Raw genomic sequence first — 20,367 nt, 5'->3', positions numbered from 1 at the left:
GTTTGGGGTGTTCTTTTTTGTTTGCCCCTAAGGCAACTATCTCTACCTTTGTCTGAGATAGGTGCAGACAAAGTTCTGCAGGTTACAGTTCTGCAGACTTATAACCAGGAGCAGCCATGGAGTAGGCCTCCCTGACCAACTGTTTTGCATAGGTACAAAATAAAATAGCAGAGGGGCAAGAGGCATGGCTGAACAGCATCCTCATAGATAAGCTAAGGAAGTGTGGGCTTGACGATCAAGTAGTGAGGTGGATAGAGAACTGGTTGAAAGGAAGAAGGCAGAGAGTTGTGGTCAATGGCGCAGAATCTAGCTGGAGGTCTGTGACTAGTGGAGTTCCTCAGGGGTCGGTGCTGGGACCGGTGCTGTTTAATATTTTCATCAATGACCTGGATGAGGGAACTGAGTGCACCCTCAGCAAGTTTGCTGATGACACAAAACTGGGAGGAGTGGCTGACACACCAGAGGACTGTGCTGCCATTCAGCGAGACCTGGACAGGCTGGAGAGTTGGGCGGGGAGAAACTTGATGAAATTTAACAAGGGCAAGTGTAGAGTCTTGCATCTGGGGAAGAACAACCCCATGTACCAGTATAGGTTGGGGGTTGACCTGCTGGAAAGTAGCGAAGGGGAAAGGGACCTGGGGGTCCTGGTGGATAGGAGGATGACCATGAGCCAGCAATGTGCTCTTGTGGCCAAGAAGGCAAATGGCATCTTAGGGTGCATTAGAAAGGGAGTGGTTAGTAGGTCAAGAGAGGTTCTCCTCCCCCTCTACTCAGCCTTGGTGAGGCCGCATCTGGAATATTGCGTCCAGTTCTGGGCCCCTCAATTCAAGAAGGACAGGGAATTGCTTGAAGGAGTCCAGCGCAGAGCCACAAAGATGATTAAGGGAGTGGAACATCTCCCTTATGAGGAGAGGCTGAGGAAGCTGGGTCTCTTTAGCTTGCAAAAGAGGAGACTGAGGGGTGACCTCATCAATGTTTACAAATATGTGAAGGGTAGGTGTCAGGATGATGGAGCTAGGCTTTTTTCAGTGATATCCAGTGATAGGACAAGGGGCAATGGGTGTAAACTGGAACATAGGAAGTTCCACGTTAACATCAGGAAGAACTTCTTTACTGTAAGAGTGACAGAGCACTGGAACAGGCTGCCCAGGGGGGTTGTGGAGTCTCCTACACTGGAGATATTCAAGGCCCGCCTGGACAAGTTCCTGTGTGATGTACTGTAGGTTACCCTGCTCTTGCAGGGGGGTTGGACTAGATGATCTTTTGAGGTCCCTTCCAACCCTTGGGATTCTGTGATTCTGTGAATGGTGTTAAAAAGGTACCTTAAGAACAACACTACTAATGAAAAAGAGGGAATCATCGGGATACCAACTGACTTTCAGCAATATATTTTACACTTTTAACAGAAATGCTCTATGTATTTTTCATTTCCATTCTGCAACATTATTCAGATATTTAATGTAATTTTATTCTGAAAAAGTATTCAGCTATTAATATTTACCTAGCATAAAAGTTGTATGACTAAAAAAAAATGCATTTTACACCATTATTTTTAACTGTAGACAGGCCCACTTGGTGAATCTGAATATTCCCTGTAAGCAGCATTTTTCAAACATGAACATGGAAAATGAAGTGAAGATTTTCTGAGACATGTGTATTTATCACAGGTTTGTTGCACGTCACACAAGGTACGTTTAAGAACCAGTATGTCCTCTGTGGTTTATGAGTAACTCAGGATGTAGTAGCATTTTGGTTTTAGCCATTAGAAAATGACTTGGAGCTCCTGATGGAGAATGTCATACTAAGTTTACTCTGCAAGAGTCCGGAGTACTTTGAAGTAAAAACAAATTACAGTGGAAGATATACAAGACATGCAGATACCTGATTTTCTGATTTGGTAAGATACAGGTAATGGTACTGCAAACTTCTCAGCTTCTACAAATATATCTCAACCATGATGTAAAGGGATCACTAAAATATAATTTTTCAATTCTTCTAGTAAGACTGCAGGAAAAAATGCTGCTCCCAGTACACGCAGCTAAGGGCTGAGAGATAGATTAGGAAAAAATGAACTCAGTGTTGCCCTCAATTGCTGCTTCTTTTACAGCCACAAAGCAGCAACAAAGCGACACTATAAGAACTGCCGCAGGTGGCAATTCAGACAACAGGTGCCTTCAGAAAACTGCAGGCAGCTTTATTCAATACCCTACTGGAACTCCAGCATCCTCACTACTCTTTCTTTCCTTTAACCTCTTGTTTACTTCAGGTGTGTGACTAGAGGCCATTTTAATTTGAAGCCATTTCTGTGAGCAAGACTGATCTCATCACAGAAGTGGCTTTACTCGCTCCACCCTCTGAACTGTACTGCAGTCAATTTAAAAGTAGACTCTAGACACTCTGAAATTGCCTGCAGTTCAAAGCGTAGACACTAGATTTGATGAAGTGCTAAATCCTGATCAAGAAGAAAAATACAAGACAGTGCTTAACTGTTTGTGCAAGCCTTAGGTTATATTAGATTGTTCTAACAGAGTCTAATCAATTGCATTTTTCATTCCAAACTTAGGGCATTTCTGCATCTGCTGGATGTGAGATGTTTTTGCCAACTTTTGACATTTCAGGGCTACCAACACAAGGGCAACAAGAGCAACCCTTTGGTTTGCTTTATTACATGGTATTTCTCCACTACTGTTGACCCATCCAATTCTTGTAGGAGCAATTTTGCCTTGTCTACACCACTCCTTAAATAGCGAATTGTCTGAAGCTAAAGGTAAAAATGCAGTTGTGTTTCCATAATACATTGTTGTACTACAAACACTAACCATAACCAACAGAAACATCACAACCAGATTTTGCAACAAGTGGGCATAAAGGCCTTAACACTGCTCTCTGGTATGATAATACCACTTTAGTCTTGCCCATATAAGATTTAAACCACATTTTTCTGTTCTAGAGCAGAACCATTTCCACTACAGATTAAAGAAAAATAATAAAATCTGTGTACAACAGAAAGTCTGAAATACGGAAATGAAAACAACCACTAATGAAACCTGTTCTTATCGCAAAAGCTGGTCCGGAGTCCAAAGACTAAGCTATTCTGTTTGAGTGCCTTTCTGGATCTGAGAAGGGTAGATCCAAACCTATAAACCTCAAGCTCTCTGCTTTTAGGCTGAAACAAGACACAGCTGATGTCAGAAGCATGACAGCTTAATCCTTTATTCATGCAGATGCCTAGAAATAATTTGATTTTGACTGAGTTCTGATTACTTTTAAGCCCACCTTGCCTGGGACTTAATCTGTAGGTCTTACTGTAAGCACACCAGCTGGATTAGGTTCTATACAAAACACTGAACAACCGTGTCTTCTGGGGGAATTTTTAGATACATATATATTTTAATAGAGAACCTCCTCCTGTCTATGCATTACTTACAGGTATTTTTATCTTCAATATATCAGTCAGTAGATGGGCAATCTGCACTAAAGACTTCCTTCACAAACTAAGCAAATCTGTGACAAAAGCAGAATTGTTTGAAGGCCATTCTTCTTTCCCCTGTCTTAGCCTGAAGACAACACAGAAAGCTCCTCTCCTCTTTTATTGCTAGTCAAAGAATCTACTATGAGTTTCTAATCACTCCAAAAGGAATAATCTCATAAAAAGGGGTTGCATTGCTAATGCCCAGTGAACTTCTGAAGAACAACAGGAATTTCTCTTGCCTCTGAAGATTTCAGAGACACCAATGCAGAGCTACTATGTGCAACTCAGTACCAGCGTTGTTCAATCCATACTAGTGAACGGGGATAGAAAGACAAAAGACTCACATCAACTGTTGCAGTTCAGTGTTTCCAGAGAACCTGATTCATGTGCCTCTCAGCTTGGCTGAACTGCAAAGCAGTGTGTCCTGAGCATCTATTGAGAATGCATGACCAGGACACTTTTTTTAACTCCTTCTCCTGTGTCCTGGTGACCAATATTTAAGGGATCACCTTCACAAAAATATTAAATTACCAACAGGTGATTGAAAACTTCAGACAGTTGTGAACAGGATCTCTAACGAGCTGCTTTAAAGAGGTTCACTTCTGCCTTGAAGATGTGTTACCATTATGCTGCTTCACTGTGTTGCTTTGCTGACATAATCTGACTTTACGTTTTATCAAGAACTTCTTTCATTTCCCCTTATACAGCGGATCTTCAAAAATGAGCACTTAAAACTGCAGCTTTCAAAGACTGTTAAGTGGTAGCCTGCAGGACTGAAACTCCTCTATGGCTGCTCTTGAATTGCTCATGTGATGATTAAAGTAATGATCAAGCAGTTCAGATCCAAACTGGAAAATGGGATTTCTTCCCACACCCCACTGGTTTAAACCCTGCAAGGTAAAAATTAGAGAAGTGGGGATAGGGAAAAATAAGAGGAACTTAATGGAAAGAACACAACAGCAAATGCTCTGGATCTAGGCAGAGGAAAATTGCTTTGATGCAGAAACTGATAGAAAGTCTCCTCTGCCAACTTTGGTATAGGAGTATGTCAGAAATGGGAGTGGAAATGATGAAGGGAAAGGGAAATGCAGACATACAGTTTCTGCTGCTGCCTGAATTCCTTAGGGAACATTCATGCCCAGAAACAGCTAGTGACAAGTTATGGTATCTGAGGTGTCTGCAGATGCTTTGCTGTTCTGAGGAGCCAGATAATCTCTTTTTAGATGTGTAAATACAGATTATGGAGCTTAACTTTCATCAGCCATGTCTGGCTTTTATTGACTTGGAAGAGTTTTCAAACAGAAACAGCTGCCAGGCCATTACCAGATTTGTGTCTCCTACTATGGGAAGACGGATGAATGGACAAATAAAGTAAAAACTTAACTGTACTTAAAAGTATCTGTTTTAATCTATTGGTGTCCTTGTTTTGTTAATCAGAGCCTACTGACACAGTAGTTACGTTTTCCTTGTATCATTGGTGCATAAAATGTGAGATTTTTATACACAGCATTAGTAGCAAGGCTTATTTTGGGAATAAAGTAAAACTTGCCAGATGTGACATTCCCCTTTAAAATCCTAAGTGAGCAAGGAAAAAGTGCTTGCCTCACTGGACCAGGAAAGTACATAAGACTTCACAAGATACAAGGTGGCATTTCAATGAATCCCTTGACTTTTGGGTTACATTCATGTCCATCAGCAATTAACTACTGTCAAACACATATGCCAGATTGATGGTGAAACATCTTATAAAAATATATACTCTTGTAAAGAGTAAAATCAAGTGGTTTTAGGGAAGAAAACTTGACTTTTTTATTTAAAGTATCAACCTAGTCTATTATTCTTTTAAATAAAATTTTACTATCTTATTATACTGTTGTAAAGAAGGCTGATGGCATAAACGTTTGCTACTCATGGAAAACACACTTCCATTGCAGCTGTAAGCCACAATGTCTCTACAATACAGACAGAAAAGTGTGTTGGCTGCTGTGCTGATTTCCTAAAGAATCTTTGACACCATCTGCTTAAGGCCTGGTAGATGCTACTCAGCTGAGAGTGTAGGACTTTGGTAACCTGAGGAATATCCTCTGAAGACATTTAGGAAGAAGTGTTATTAGTGTCTTCATTTTATGGCAATTGCGGACTTCAGTTATGTTTAATGGAATAATTTCTTCATGCCAACAAAAATATTAAGAGCACAGACATTTGGATTTATAAAGAGAGGATCTGCAATGCCAACTTCACATTTTTTCTTGCACAACTACAAAGCTGATGTTTGCCTGCCTTTGAAATCAGAAGTGTTTAGTACAGTGCTTTGGCCACACCATTTCCACAAATCAATCCAAATCCATTTAAAATGCATTCTGTTAAGTGCTTTGATGGAAGACAGAGTGGAACTAAAACACTAAGAAAGCATCTTTCCTTCTCTACCCATAAACGATAAAAGCTGCCAGACTGAAGGCAAACTTGGAGCCATCTTCATCATGTCACATTTCTCCTCCTGCTTGTCTAGTTTCTTCCTATCAAAATACTTACCAGCTTTATTTCATACTAAAATTTGCATGCAACAGACACTCATAAATCTATAACAAAGAACCTATGAAACTGGAGGTACAAATTTTGCATTTTACATCCTTACATCCTAACACCGCAAGCACAGATGCTTCCAATGACATAAACCATTCGGCATAACCCAGTTTATGAGCAAGTCCAATATACCTGTACAGTTTCAGAGCAATAGCGTAGCATGCATATCCAGAACATTAACATTGTTGTATTTATGATAAAGGTGTACATACTAACCTGCCAAGGCCGATCCCAATCAAGAGGAATTGGAAATGCTCCGAACCAAGCTCCAAGTATACTGCACACAGTAGTAATTTGCAAACTGCTTTCCCAGATGGACATAGCTCTGTAAAAAGAGTGTGTTGCAAGGTTTCAACAGCAGCAGCAGATCTGATTTCTCCCAAGATTTTTGAGACTACAGATAATAAAATCCATATATTTCATAAATAGCATTCAGGTTCCTCCTAAAAGATACAAACTATACATACAATGTCAGTTGCATATTTTAACTATAAACGCAATCTTTCTATACCACACATTACTGCACCCCAAAGAACTCTTGCACTGCCAATCATGACATCTATCATAAGAGATGCTAGCGACTTCAGTTCTCAATACAGCCTAATACCACTACTGACTCCAAAAGTTTAGGAAAAGTTGGGTTTCTGTTTAATAAACACCTATTGCCTGTCATCAGTCTTCCAAGTGATTGCTCTGCTTTTCTCAAACCATGGACATTTGAGTACTTGGTACCAATTAAGAAACAACAGCAGAAATTGAGAACAAAGGAGGGGACAGTTCTGAGACAGGAGAATTGGGTTGAAATCCCTGCTTCAGATCAGGAAGTTAAGAGATCCGAATCTTAAGTTTGCTACATCTCAGACTGTAAATTTAGCTTTAGCTAACAGAAGTAAAAAAATAGTGGTTTTATGACTAGAAGACTAGTTGGATAGTAAACTCTGAATTGCACATGTGCTGTTTAGGTTGTATGACATGAAAGCTTTAACGAAAGCTTTAACCCTACATCTTGTTTTGAGGATTGTAAAACTTCTGACTACTGAGTACACCTACCTCATGGCTGCATTTGCTACTGACCAAAGGGCTCACAAGTGTTCATACAGATTATAATATTTATTTATAGTGTAACATTGACATTTTGAGAAGAACTGTTTCTTCTACAATAACCCCATCCTTTTCACTTAAACTACTCCATTTCAAATCACAGCTCTACCAGTTTGAGATTCTTCCCCCCTCCCAAAGGGAAAGGTCCTGATTTAATTCAAAACTGTTCAGGAATCTGCACATTGAAAACTTTTGTAAATTATTTTTGGAAGCTGAATAACCAAGTGGAGAGCTGTCAGGCAGCATGGTCAAGAGAACATCCACTACAGCCTTAATGCAGTGAAAGAGCCAGCAGAATATACTGAGGACTGACTGAGGTAGATTTAGACCCCACAAGGCATCTTATCTGGTAAACCTACACACATACTGCTGCACCATATGGAGATAACAGACTGAGTCCAAAAGCAAAACAACAGAACACGCAAGGCACAGTGCCCAAGGGAAGAACAGCCATCGGTAGTTTGGCAACTATTTGCACTGCTAATCCAACCACTCTGCAGCATGGAACTGGCTACTCAAATACAACTTGACTTGTCCTCCAACATTATCCCCAAGGAACAATGTTTTGATTACTCTTTTCTTCATGGAATGTCACCTATTGGGATCTTTACAGGTAGTCTTTAACCCATTAACTCATCACATAAATGCCTCATTTGCATGAAGCTAATAACTGCAGCAACATTTATAAACTGAATTTTATAGGTTTATTTAACTATGAATAAACTACAACTAAGACCATTCTGCAGGCAAAACTAGTAGTATTTGAGACAAGAAACGTTCACTAGCACCACAAAGGCCTTTTAAAGACTAAAGTAATTACTTAATCCCTTTAAACAATACAATACATTAAGTACTGATTAAATAATGTTTGAATTAAGAGGTTAGCTAAAAGAATTTATTAAAACAGCTCCTGGATAGAGAAGATCTGGAAATTTGGACTGCAGCAGTACTGAAATACTAAGACGGACTTAGTATTTGATGCTGCCTAAGTTTACAAAAGACACTTCCAAGTATGAGTATGCAGTTCACAAACAAGTGATAGAATAGGTGAAATGACAACTAGATGGAGCCCTGAAGTGATGGGATTACACTATTTTCAGGCAAACTCCAAATAAAACCTATTTCCTACCCAGGTGACATCTTATAATTGTTACCATATGATAAAATTCAGTAAAATTACTCAGTGATTTGAAATAAACAGTCTTCAAAAGGAACAACAAAAATCAGCAATTGAAAGCTGATTTCTTAAAAGGCTTTTATGCATGAGGCTATTTCAGCCAACAGTTACTGAAAAGCCATTTAAAACATAGACACCTGCTTCCCTCACTGCCGATAACCCTTTCTGTAGCTTCTATTTCCCTCTATCTGCTTACAGCAGCACATGACAGCATATGATCAATATGATCAGCATCATGACACTGGTCACAACACTAGATGCCAGAAACAGAGTCCAGAGATAGGTGGCATGGGCCCACCCACCCCCAAATACAGAATTAGTGGAGAGAGACTTATTTACAGGCTACTTGGTATTGATATGATGTAGAACAGACAGACTAACTTTCCTCACACATTCTATGTGTACACAGACTATAAAAGGTAAGAAAAATCGCTCAAAATCCATGAAGTAAAAAATAAAGAAAACCCCAAAAGAAATACATTTGGTTCATCAAATTGGTATTTCCCATTCAAAAGTGCACTCAGTTTGAAAATGTGGAGCATAGGTGATATTCTGTCTGAGCTGCAACTGTGTTTCATGTATATAAAAAAAACCGCAAACCAACCCCAAACCAACCAATACCTCCCCCTCCACCTGCAAATAACCAAACCTTTATTATATAGTTAAACATGCAGTGCTACAGTTTACACGTTATCATTATAAGGCACATATTGCCCATCTCATAGAGGCATGCACAAAGACTCATCTTGTAGTAAACTTAATAGAAGTGATTTTACTAGCAGTGACTGCACTTCCACATGCTGCAAGCAGAAATAGTGAAAGCTAAGCATCTCTGCAGAAATAATAAGCACTTTGCAAGATTATCCCCACATATTTAAGTCTGACTCAGCCGTACCACAGCTATTACTGTGCAATAGACTACATGAAACTTACTGGAATGTAACTTTATGAACAGTCATATGACAAGACATTAGACACATCAGTATTTTCACACTAGACCACCTAAAACATAATAGAAAGCAGAGCAATAGCTAGGGAATTAGTCTCTTTTACTTATTTAGACTTGATCTATCACGATAAAGACATCTAGAAAAGGCAAGTTTATCTGTCTTTCTGCAAAAGCAATTGCACAAGCAGGTTTTGAGCTGATAAATATTGCACAGGCAAATAAGAGAAACAAATATAAATGACAGTGGTTAATTGTTTAAATTGTATTCAGAATTTTTTAAAGCAAACTCCTTTTTCATAGTAAGCTATATGCTTAATCAGACTTTCCAGCTTGCTGTTCCAGTGAAATTCAATTTGCTGAACTCTTCTTTCAAGGCAAACAGCCGTGCTGATATTACCTAACCATCCTTTTCCTCCATTTAACCAGTTCCACCTCATTCCACACGGTTAAATTAGACACTAAATGCAAGACATTCTAACTCATTCATAAGGTTAAATAAAAAACCACACAGGCTTATTTTTAAAAGAGCTAAAATCTTGCTAAAATCCATAAAAAAATAATCCCAAACCTGCTACAGTATTTCTTTGTAGTGTGTTTTTATTTGAAGGCTAGTCTAAATAAACATAACTGTTAAATAGACATTTTATTCAGATGTCACAGAGCTCATTAGTAAGAATTATGTACAAACTGTCACAACAAAAATGTTCAATCAAGACTACTGTTTCCTATGCAATAACTGTGCTGAAATAAGATGAAGATCTAGGCTAGGAAAGACAGAAATCATCAGGCGTTCAAAAATCTAACCTGGTACAAAGACAGACTGCTGTCACACATCTGTTACTTCAATTCAACTATTATTTCCAACCGCAAAACCTCCGAAGATGACAAAGTGAATCAGCAATGATTTGTTTTGGCTAAACAGCTCCATGCTTTTATTAAAGTCTATTCAACCCTTTCACTGGAAATAAAAAAAAAAAAACAAGCATAAATGACTTGAATAAGGATTCAAGAGCTTTTTCAGCAAGATGAGAACTGAGATAAACCAAAAGTTACTCCCTGAAACTACTACAAAATCTCTACTTGTATCCTCCTCTACAGAAGTTGAAACCAAAAGTAACTCCAGAGGTCAGCAGCACTATACAACTCTTCACTTTCTTTTGAGATAAGAGGTCATCCTTACAAACTATTAAAAGTGCACAAATGCTAACATCTTATTATTAAATCTCAAAGCATGTGTGGGGCTCTTTTATGCTTCAGCATCCCAGTCTTTCAACAATCCTGGTATGTAGCTAGTGCAGAAAAGGTAGAAGAGAGAGAATACTTCTGAAAAATACATTATCCGGGATACATGCTAATGTCATGGGCGTCACTGAGGTGACAGTGAGGTAAAAGGACTCATTTTACTCTAAACATACTCCTGAAAAAAAGTAATGCTTGGAACCTCCGACACTGGAACAGCTTTCTTTGAAATCTGAAGACGAGCATGGGTAAAGATTACATACTGAAGACCATAGTAAATTATATATTATTTCCACTCTTACATTCACATTTAAAATACCATTAAAATACTGCTTGCTTTGGGTTGCTATTCCTATTTCAAAAGTTGTATTTACAAAGGTACTATTGGATCATCTGCAAGATTCTTTCTGTACAGCTCAGTCTCAGGTCTCCTCTTTAATTAAGAGCCACCATACTGGACTCCAGAACGGTTTTATACCAGCAAAATGTGTGTTTGAAACTTTACATTCTTCAAACACATACAGAAACCTTGGAAGGGACCTTTAGATCATCCAGTTCCAACCCCCCTGCCCTTTTCTTTGTCAGAAAAGCTTTCAAAAGCCTGTAATTACAAATATGAGAACCACTCATAAATTCAGGAAGTTTTCCTTTCTTTAAAAAACATAAATTCCATGATCTATTGTTTACCTCAATTCTGTCCATTTCTTTTTGGGGGTAAGATCAGAAACTTTAGAATAGAACTTACCCATTTTTACTAAATACCCGTATCCATGCTTGGATGTTTGGTCCCAGCATACACAAGCATTGTAAAGTCGTAAAGGTAGAGAGGAGAACTGAAAACAAAAACGTCTCAGTCACTGACCTACAAAGAAGGAATATTACAAAATTAAGTGAGGTAGTTACTAATTTTCTGAGAATTCCAAAGTAAAGGGTTGGCTTTTGTTTTTCCCTAAAAGTCAACTTGTAAAAGTATGCATGATTTCTTAAGCCTCATGTAGAAGAATAAAGGATTTTCTTATCACTCTGTAGAACAGTAAAGAAAGATGGAAAGAATTCTGGTATCCATTTGTTATCTCAACCAAGACTGAGATGCAGCAATTATTTTAAATACCTAAAAATCCCATGGGTGTACCTCATGCAGAACATTAGTTATAAACTGAAGTACACATGAATATTTACTTCATTAGTCCATTTATTTTTCTAGTTTCACATTGCAGAAGCAGCCATGAAACCAAACTGTGTGATGCCATTGTTAGTCAGTAACTTAGCACCTCCCTCAGAATAAAACACTAATACCAAAGGATGAAAGATATGCAAGATGAGTGTTTGAGTCTTCTGGGGGAAATGATTAAATGAAACTTTGAAAAATGGCTGCACCTGTATGCTTAATGGGTAATATTTAAGTAAAAGCAGTTGCATGTAAATGTCTTGAACAACACATCTCCAAACAGAAATTGTAAAAGCCAGCTTCTATAAATAAAAAACCCAACAAACAAACCCAAAACCCAAACAAACCACAACCCCCAAAAGACCACCAACAAGCAAACCCCCCTCCAAACCAAACCAGCTACCCTTCTTCCCCCAGCCAGGAGTTGATCCTTTAACTTCCAAAGTACCAAGAACTATAAAAGTACTGCTACCAATATCTGCAAGGAGAACTGCCCCTTAAAACGTTTAGAGAAAAACAGCGTTTTCTGACTTACCCTAGGAGAGGTGCTCCATAGAGAACAATAATGGCATGAAATACTATGCAAGACATGAAAAAGTATATACAGCATTTTAGAAATCTGGATATCTAAAAAAGAGCAATAAGATATCAGAATAGTGTTTCAAAAGAAAATAGAACATAAGTAATGTACATGGTCTATATCTTATCAACAGCATTGTACTCTACCCACTTCTTTAACTTCAGCCACAGTGAAGCATGATAATAGCATGGCCTGTGTTGAAACAGTTTTCCCGATGTCTGATACTTCAAATAATCAATTAAAACTTATTACACTCCATTTAAATTTTTCTGACGTACCCTATTATTGTAAACATAAAAAAGTGTAACTAGAAATGACAAGATAAACAGAGGTAGTTTTATTGGGTATTTTTACACTTGTTTTACATCCGAGTGTTAAGTCCATTCATTCAAAGACATCTTTCACAGAAAGTGAAAACAATATTTAAAAGAAAGAAAATACGTAACATTAAAAAAAACCAACCACATTCAGAAGCAAATGTAATACTTAAAAATTAAACCAAATAAAACCTACATTTTGAGCTTGGTTTCTTAAATTCTAAATCCATTTGAGAAATGTCCACGATTTTCTATAAATCTGCAAAACACATTTAATTTTCTATGAATTTAAACCACCGTTTCTGGGTACTCACTATACCATCTAGAAGCATACTCACTTGACAGACAGTTCTGGTTAGATCTGTTCTGATCAGGTCACCAGTGGAAACCCATGATTTCCCTTAAGCACTTTTTAACAAATATTTATTCCTTATGCTAGGCTGGGGTGAAATCTCACCTAGAACACAAAACCTGCTTCCTTTGTAAATGACAGATGGTTAAAATACTTGCTTTCCATGGTGATTTTGTGTATTTCACATCACTCCTCAGTCAGCCAAACAAGAGGCTCTGCCTACAAAGATGCTGTTGTCAGGGATGTTTGCTTAAATGTTGAAGACTCACCCTCTTGCAGCACTAAATTGTGTCCGATTCAGAAAGTTGGGAGTGCAAGGCTGTCCTGATTACAAAATGCAGGCGTATTCCCCGACTCCTGAACAAGTTGTGTGCTGCAGCAAATTCACTCTGATCAAACCTATTTCATCAGGATTCATACTTCTAATGCCCCCATTACAAACTATAACTAGAAGAGTTTATCCCAGATTTAGATTCTTCTGCATGCAAGTTTCATCATGCCAGGAAATGTAGCCATTTTAATGCTTTTCCACATAGCTTTTAAAAACATACCAACTTTGTTTAAATTGTAATAAGCCGGCCTCTTTCTTGGGTCTCAAATTCTAAAAACTACTTCTCTTCCTGTAAAATTATTACAAACTTAAAACTACACATGAGAAAAGCATTTCTTCCTAAGGCTGAAGGTCAGGCCTAGGCTCTGAAATGAGTTCTGCACCCACTCAACTTTGCCAGGTTTTGCCACCATATGAATTGTTGTAAGATCAATGGCTGGAACTATAGACAATATATTGGCAATGGAAAGGCACAGAATTGCTCGCCTGAACAGGTTATTTACAGGTAGAGAAAGTGTAACATCATGAAAACATTGGAGAACTCGTTTCAAAAGGTGCTATGCTCAGCTCATTCATGGAAAACAATTCACCAGCAAAAACTGGCCTTCCTTTCTGATTTGATTATTACAGTGACAGAATTTGCTTCCCCTCCACACCATCTGGTGAGAATTTAACAATAAAAATCTTACCTTGTGAGCAAGAGAACTTCTCTTAGGAGAACGATTTGGTTTAAGGACTAAGTGCAAGATTACATTAACGGCACCAACGCAAACAGAACAAATACACAGCCACGCGAGGTGCGTTCCCAAGACCGTGAATCCGTCCCAGAGGAAAGCCGGAACGACCGCTGTCACAGCAACCGCGAACACGCAGAGGAGGTTGGCAGCGAAGAGCCTCCTTACTTCTACTTCTTTCATCGTGGCATCGGGGTTAGCCGGGCCCCCTGCAAGACAGCAAGCGCGTCCTGGTACTCAAACGCAGCACAGGCACCACACGGTAAGGTTTTGCCTTGTCGACATAGACAAGGCAGAGCTCTCAGCTTAGTTTGGGGATCAAAGTAATTACTTTAGGGCAGAATAGTGTTATTGGTTTAAAAACCCCACTGACACCGCATGGAGCAGGCGGCCTGCCCCGGCACCAGCCACCCCCTTGCCCCAAACAAGGGCAACCGCCTCAGGGCCCGGGCCGGTCGCTCCCTCTTCCGACGGGAGGCGGCGGTGCTGCCCGCTGACAAGCCCCGCTCAGCAGCACCTGCTCCGGGACGCGAGGGGCAAGAAAGGGGAGGTCCCGGCCCGCCTCTTACCTCAGCGCTGCCGCCGCCGCCGCCGCGGGGCCGCCCGGCGCCGGAAGCAGGCGCTTTAGAGACGTCAGTTCCGGGGAGGACCCGGAAGCGGGTTGTGGGGGTGCCGTTGTTGTTGTGGTGGGGAGGCCGCCATGGTGTGCGAGAAGTGTGAGTGTGGGCGGGCCGTCAGCGGGGATCTGCTGAGCCCCAGGTGGGCTCCGGATTGGGCTCGGGTTTGGGCTCGGGTTTGGCTCGGGTTTGGCTCGGGTTTGGCTCGTGTTTAGGCTCGGGATTGGCTCGGGTTTGGCTTGGGTTTGGGCTCGGGATTTGGCTCGGGATTTGGCTCGGGTTTAGGCTCAGGTTTAGGCTCGGGTTTGGCTCGTGTTTAGGTTCGGGTTTGGCTCGTGTTTAGGCTCAGGTTTGGCTCGGGATTGGCTCGGGTTTAGGCTCGGGTTTAGGCTCCGGTTTGGGCTCGGGTTTAGGCTCCGGTTTGGGCTCGGGTTTGGCTCCGGTTTGGGCTCGGGTTGGGCTCGGGTTTGGCTCGGGTTTAGGCTCCGGTTTGGGCTCGGGTTTGGCTCGGGTTTAGGCTCCGGTTTGGGCTCGGGTTTGGCTCGGGTTTGGCTCGGGTTTGGCTTGGGTTTGGGCTCGGGATTGGCTCGGGTTTGGGCTCGGGATTTGGCTCGGGTTTGGGCTCAGGTTTGGGCTCGGGATTTGGCTCGGGTTTGGCTCAGGCTTGGGCTTGGGTTTGGCTCGGGTTTAGGCTCAGGTTTAGGCTCGGGTTTGGCTCGTGTTTAGGTTCGGGTTTGGCTCGGGTTTAGACTCGGGTTTGGCTCATGTTTAGGCTCAGGTTTAGGCTCGGGTTTAGGCTCGGGTTTAGGCTCGGGTTTGGCTCATGTTTAGGCTCGGGTTTAGGCTCGGGTTTAGGCTCGGGTTTAGGCTCGGGTTTAGGTTCGGGTTTAGGTTCGGGTTTAGGCTCGGGTTTAGGCTCGTGTTTAGGCTCGGGTTTAGGCTCGTGTTTAGGCTCGGGTTTAGGCTCGGGTTTAGGCTCGGGTTTAGGCTCGGGTTTAGGTTCGGGTTTAGGCTCGGGTTTAGGCTCGGGTTTGGCTCTGGCTCGGCAGCTGCGAGTCCCGGGCTCTGTAGGGTGGGCTTTTGGTGGCAGTTCCAGGAGTGTCTGGAGCTGTCGTTCTCCTGTAGGCAGCGATTGGTGCTGGTGTTAATGCCGTATAGATATTGTTTTCCTTTGTAATCTTTCCCTGTGTAGGTGAGAAGAAGCTCGGTACTGTAATCACTCCGGATACGTGGAAAGACGGTGCGAGAAACACGACAGGTAACTTTGGGGAGGTTTAACGCTTGTTTTTCAGGTATCTTAAAGCCAGTTGGCCATCTTGAGTTGTCTTATGATTGTAAGGGTAAAATATGAAGTAATTGGGTTAATTTCAAGCGTCTGTAGTTTTCTTCCAGTCTAATTTAGTCCCTGCCCAAAGCAAAAGGCTGGAACTGGATGATCCTTAAGGTTCCTTCCAACCCAAACGATTCTGTGTTCTATTCATTGGGAACTTATTTATTCTGAGCTTTTCAGTATTGAATTTGTGTTGTTTCCTTCTTGTATGGAATAATGATATGCAGGTACAATTTAAACTGTTTTGATGTCCTGTGCTTTAATGCTGTGCTGGATGCTTTATCTCTTCTTGTGACTTTATTTGTAGAGATGTAGAAGCTGTAAACTGTATACTTTTTATAGTATGCTTGGAACAGGGGAATTTACTGCTTTATGGCTTTATTCTGTCTGTAGAAAGCGGTGGCCGCAAGTTAAACGAAAACAAGGCATTGACCTCAAAGAAGGCAAGGTTAGTATTTAATTCTGTGCTTGGCTAAAATCACAGTTTTCTGTAACTGAGGTGTGTTCCCTGCCAAGAAGGTTTATTTTCTGTGCTAAGGTGGCTGGTGCAACCTCTTGAGCATTCTCTTGATGTCTGGAGGGTGTCCCTTTATGTAAGGGGGCAAGGCGCTTGAAGATGTTTAGGTTCAAAATAGTATCTTAATTGAAAGGCACGTTAGAAGTAATCCTTGTTGGAGTTTCTGTCTGTGCCCTCTAGCTTAGACTTTTTAGGATGAAGCAGAGGAAATACTCTATTTCAAGGTGTATATATAAACTACTTTTCCTTTTTCGCAGGTTTGATCCTTATGGAAAGAACAAATTTGCAATCTGTCGGATTTGTAAGAGTTCTGTGCATCAGCCAGGGTCTCACTATTGTCAAGGATGTGCCTATAAAAAAGGTGAGTTTCACAGAGTACCAAATTACCCCAGTTTGATTTGAAATTGGGGAGCTAGTGGAAAACTCTTGAATTAGTTTTGCCTCGCAAAGAGAAGGCTAAGATGAGATTCAGTTGCTATCTTCAACTACTAATAGGAAGGCCTAGAGAAGATGGAGTCAGACTCTTCTGAGGTACACAGTAATAGCGTAAGAGACAGCGTAAGCAGGTTAGAATGTGGAAAATTCCAATTAATTATAAGGAAAGCAGTTTTCACTGGGAGTGTGGTCAAATATTGTAATCCCAGTGACCCTCAGAGGTTGTGGAATCTCTACATGAGATACTCAGAGCTTGACTTGAAAAGTCCTGAGCCAGCCTTATCCAAATTGGCCGTGTTTTGAGTGAGGCAAGGGCAGGAGTAGAGACTGCTGGAGATCTTTTCCAACCTAAGTCATTCTGTGGTTCTGTTTCTTTTAGAATGTTTCTGGTATCTAAATCGGTACAAGAATAATTGTAAGCTTAATCTTGGCAATTGCATAGGAAAATTTATCTAGCAAATTAGATTCTCCTTTGTTAAAAAAAAAATAATAAGATTATGTAAAACTCAATTACCTGTTGCTGTCCCTTTTCTGCTCTCTTTTTCCCCTCTCTCATTTTTACAATAGCTATATTTAAACCTCTAAATAGTGGTCTCATAAAACAAACCAAAAATTCCTCAGTCAAACACCCCAGATCCACACCCCCGAAAAAATCCCAAACCACAAACCAATCACAAAGCCAACTTCTGATATTGGTAAAGCAATAGGCTAGCTTAAGAAAAGTAGAATACCTAGGGGATAAAAGGGAAAGATAAAGAATAAATTGAGTTATAAAAGCAGTTAAGAATGTGTCTCTGAAGGCAAATCATGCTCATGGGTTTGTGCCTCTGTGTTGTGTTGCACGTTCAGTGGTTTAACATAGGCCATTGAAAGGTTCGTTTCTCTAAAAGGAGTCTGGTCCGTGGTCCAGTTGTGAACATGCTTGATGCATTGTAAGTCAAGCTTGGCTTAAGGTGAAACTGAAAAATCAAGAGTAATAATAATACTCATGATTGCTATAAAGCAAGACATTGAACCCTGCAGTACATAATGTATAACATTTTTCTGTACGTATGAGTTATGTGTGAATGACTTCCCTGAAATTCTGCTTATGCTTGAAAGCTTTCTATCTCCCATATTAATTATGAATCTTCAGTGTTGTTGAAAAACTTAAAAACTCCTGAGGAAAAAAAAAAAATCAGTTTCAGGCAAATCTGTTGGAGAGCCTTAAGGACATAGAACTTTTACTAGTTTTGTGACTTTTGAGAAGGTAAGCGAAAGAGCTTGAACTTGTAATTTCTGGAGAAGGGGGAAAAAGCAACATGAACTCAGTCACATTATTAATACCAAGGAATCTACACAGCACACTGGCACTGGATGAACCAGTAAGATGTAGAGCTACAGCGAAGTAGTAGTAAGTTTTGTTTATGAAATTACTTTAATTGTTCAATAAATGTGTACTGTGTCGCTAAGTCAGTGGTTTAGCAGCCTGTTGTAGGAGGGTTGCCTTTTCTAGCTGCTAGATGCTCACCAGATGGCTGCTTGAATCCCATGTGGTAGAATCTTGTTATGTTTCTTAAACTTATGTCTGGTTTGGGTGGGCTTCAGCATTTTGTCTTTGCTTGTGTATCCTTCCAGCTTGAATCTGGTTTCTTCATAAAATTCAGAACTCCCAAGTGCTTGAGGCTCTAGTCATGACCATCAAAGATGTGGTTATGGCATGAGTTTTGGAGCAAATGCAGTCATATGGCTTAATGTGTCAGCTGTTACATCGCTAAAATTGAGAGGCAATCTAAACTTAATTACTTCTCAATTTAGAACTGAACAGCCTGTGGGCTAGATTTTGCTCTCTGAACTAAATCACAGGGCATGTTCCCTTTTCTCTTTCCTAATGTGAGTCACATGATGTCAATATATGAAAGCATATGATTGGAGAAAGTTAACACTTGACATTTTTTTTTTTTTGTCTGCTGATGAATGGTCTTGTAAAATGAGAAGTGACCCTACCAGGCAAAAGATTTAGCACCTTTCTTTAGGTGCTTCAGAAGAGGCAACCCACCCCTCTGCCCCTGCTGAACTTGTGTACTTTTTGCTGCTTTATTCTTTTGACTTGCCACTCTTTGGGTTTAGGTCAAAGCCCTCTGAGACATCAGCAGTCACCTTCACTTCAGCTCTTGAGTGTCCTTGGTGTCCATTGTCACTTTTGCTACTCTAAAAATAGCTTAATTTTATGAAACTGTTTTCTTCTCAACTTTCTCAATTGTCTGAAGCTCCCCACCTCTTAATCTTGAATTTAGCAGTCAGTTTGGTGGTAACTGTATTTTCGTAGCCTCGCTACTTTCTGTCCATATCAGGCCTCAGTTTGACTCCATTACTTGCAAAGTTAAATAGTAGACTATTTTTACCTGTTTACCAGATGGGAACCTTTCCTGGCTGTCTTCCAGTATTCCAGCGAATTGCAGAGTCTTTGGGCAGTTTTGTGAATAATAATGCTCTCAAAATAGAGCTTTTTTTTTTTTCTTAAGTGGTGGTATTATGCATATGCGGTAAATACTAATTTGTATGAAAAGTCATATTATTACTTCTGAATTTGCAATATCTGGTGAGAAAATACAGAGATTGTCAATGAGAGCTCATATAAAAAAGTTTTTAAAGCATCTTAACAGAAACACGGCAACTATAGTTTTGAAGGAAAACTTGAATGATTTTAAAGTAATTTACACACCTTTTGTGTGCTTGTAGGCATCTGCTCAATGTGTGGCAAGAAGGTCTTGGATACGAAGAACTACAAGCAAACTTCTGTTTAATTGTTTTGACTAGTCTTTACAGACTTCAACTTCTGTGTCTTTGTACAGTATTTTTTCTCTGAAATCATTTGTGAATATTATTTGCTGGAAGGTAATGCAGTTACTTGGAATGAGATGAGAGGTAAACGTGGTTTGGTGGCCTAGAAATGTACATAATATTTGGGTTTTTTTTCTTGGTTTAGCACTAATGTTAACTGATGTAAAGGTAATGGTTTTCAGCAACTGATACAGTTCAAACTGAAGAAGAAGATCCTTGTGGATAGGTTGAAACTATCGTGACACAGATCTTGAAGATTTACAGTTTTAGTCTTTGGACGTATTTTGAGTCTTTGCTTGTCTGATAGTAATATTTTATAGATGTATATAAAATACAAGCTTGTATCACCTCATTGAAGTAGTATCTTCATTTATTTCTATGCTTATAGGTACTTATAATTCCTCTCATCCCAAACTATTGCATCCTCCCCTTTAAGTAAATGCAGTTGTCCAGTTGATTTTTTTTTTCCTTTTTTTCCGGCCTCCAGTAGGGCTGGTTATATCACAAATTGTTAAACTACTGAAATCTAGTGTGTTACTCTGCCAGTTCTTACTTTAGCAGTAAAACTGATCAGCTATTCCCTCTAAGGAGGCTTTATGTGCAGCATCTGGTGGCCCAAGGCAATAAAATAATGAGTATCAA

At 40.1% G+C, this 20,367-nt stretch overlaps 2 protein-coding genes across 5 annotated transcripts in view; one reads left to right on the top strand and one right to left on the bottom strand.

The window, feature by feature from the left end:
- PIGF (phosphatidylinositol glycan anchor biosynthesis class F) overlaps positions 1-14,667 on the bottom strand; it is a 21,283-nt gene extending 6,616 nt beyond the window's left edge. For 2 of the 4 annotated variants that reach the window (XM_065679475.1, XM_065679474.1), the window contains exons 1-5: positions 14,377-14,553; positions 13,959-14,212; positions 12,225-12,316; positions 11,267-11,383; positions 6,272-6,380 (exon numbers count right to left, since the gene is read on the bottom strand). In XM_065679475.1, the coding sequence (XP_065535547.1) occupies positions 6,272-6,380; positions 11,267-11,383; positions 12,225-12,316; positions 13,959-14,212; positions 14,377-14,383 (579 nt within the window). In that variant the 5' untranslated portion in view covers positions 14,384-14,553. The other 2 variants (XM_065679477.1, XM_065679476.1) reach the window with 2 other exon arrangements.
- On the top strand, positions 14,641-20,367 carry CRIPT (CXXC repeat containing interactor of PDZ3 domain). Its single transcript, XM_065679480.1, has 5 exons — positions 14,641-14,719; positions 15,813-15,878; positions 16,344-16,398; positions 16,725-16,828; positions 19,624-20,367. The coding sequence occupies exons 1-5, from the start codon at positions 14,704-14,706 to the stop codon at positions 19,686-19,688; spliced, it is 306 nt and encodes a 101-aa protein (XP_065535552.1). The 5' UTR covers positions 14,641-14,703; the 3' UTR covers positions 19,689-20,367.

The sequence above is a fragment of the Lathamus discolor genome, chromosome 5 (genome assembly GCF_037157495.1).
Source record: "Lathamus discolor isolate bLatDis1 chromosome 5, bLatDis1.hap1, whole genome shotgun sequence".
NCBI lineage: Eukaryota > Metazoa > Chordata > Aves > Psittaciformes > Psittacidae > Lathamus > Lathamus discolor.
Note: the sequence above shows the minus strand (reverse complement) of the source record. Positions and strands in the feature narration are given on the sequence as shown.

Excerpts from the sequence above, each read along its gene's own strand:
- CRIPT (XM_065679480.1), top strand. Across the intron at positions 15,879-16,343 it reads CGGTGCGAGAAACACGACAG|AAAGCGGTGGCCGCAAGTTA; the intron begins GTAACTTTGGGG and ends TTCTGTCTGTAG. Across the intron at positions 16,399-16,724 it reads TTGACCTCAAAGAAGGCAAG|GTTTGATCCTTATGGAAAGA; the intron begins GTTAGTATTTAA and ends CCTTTTTCGCAG.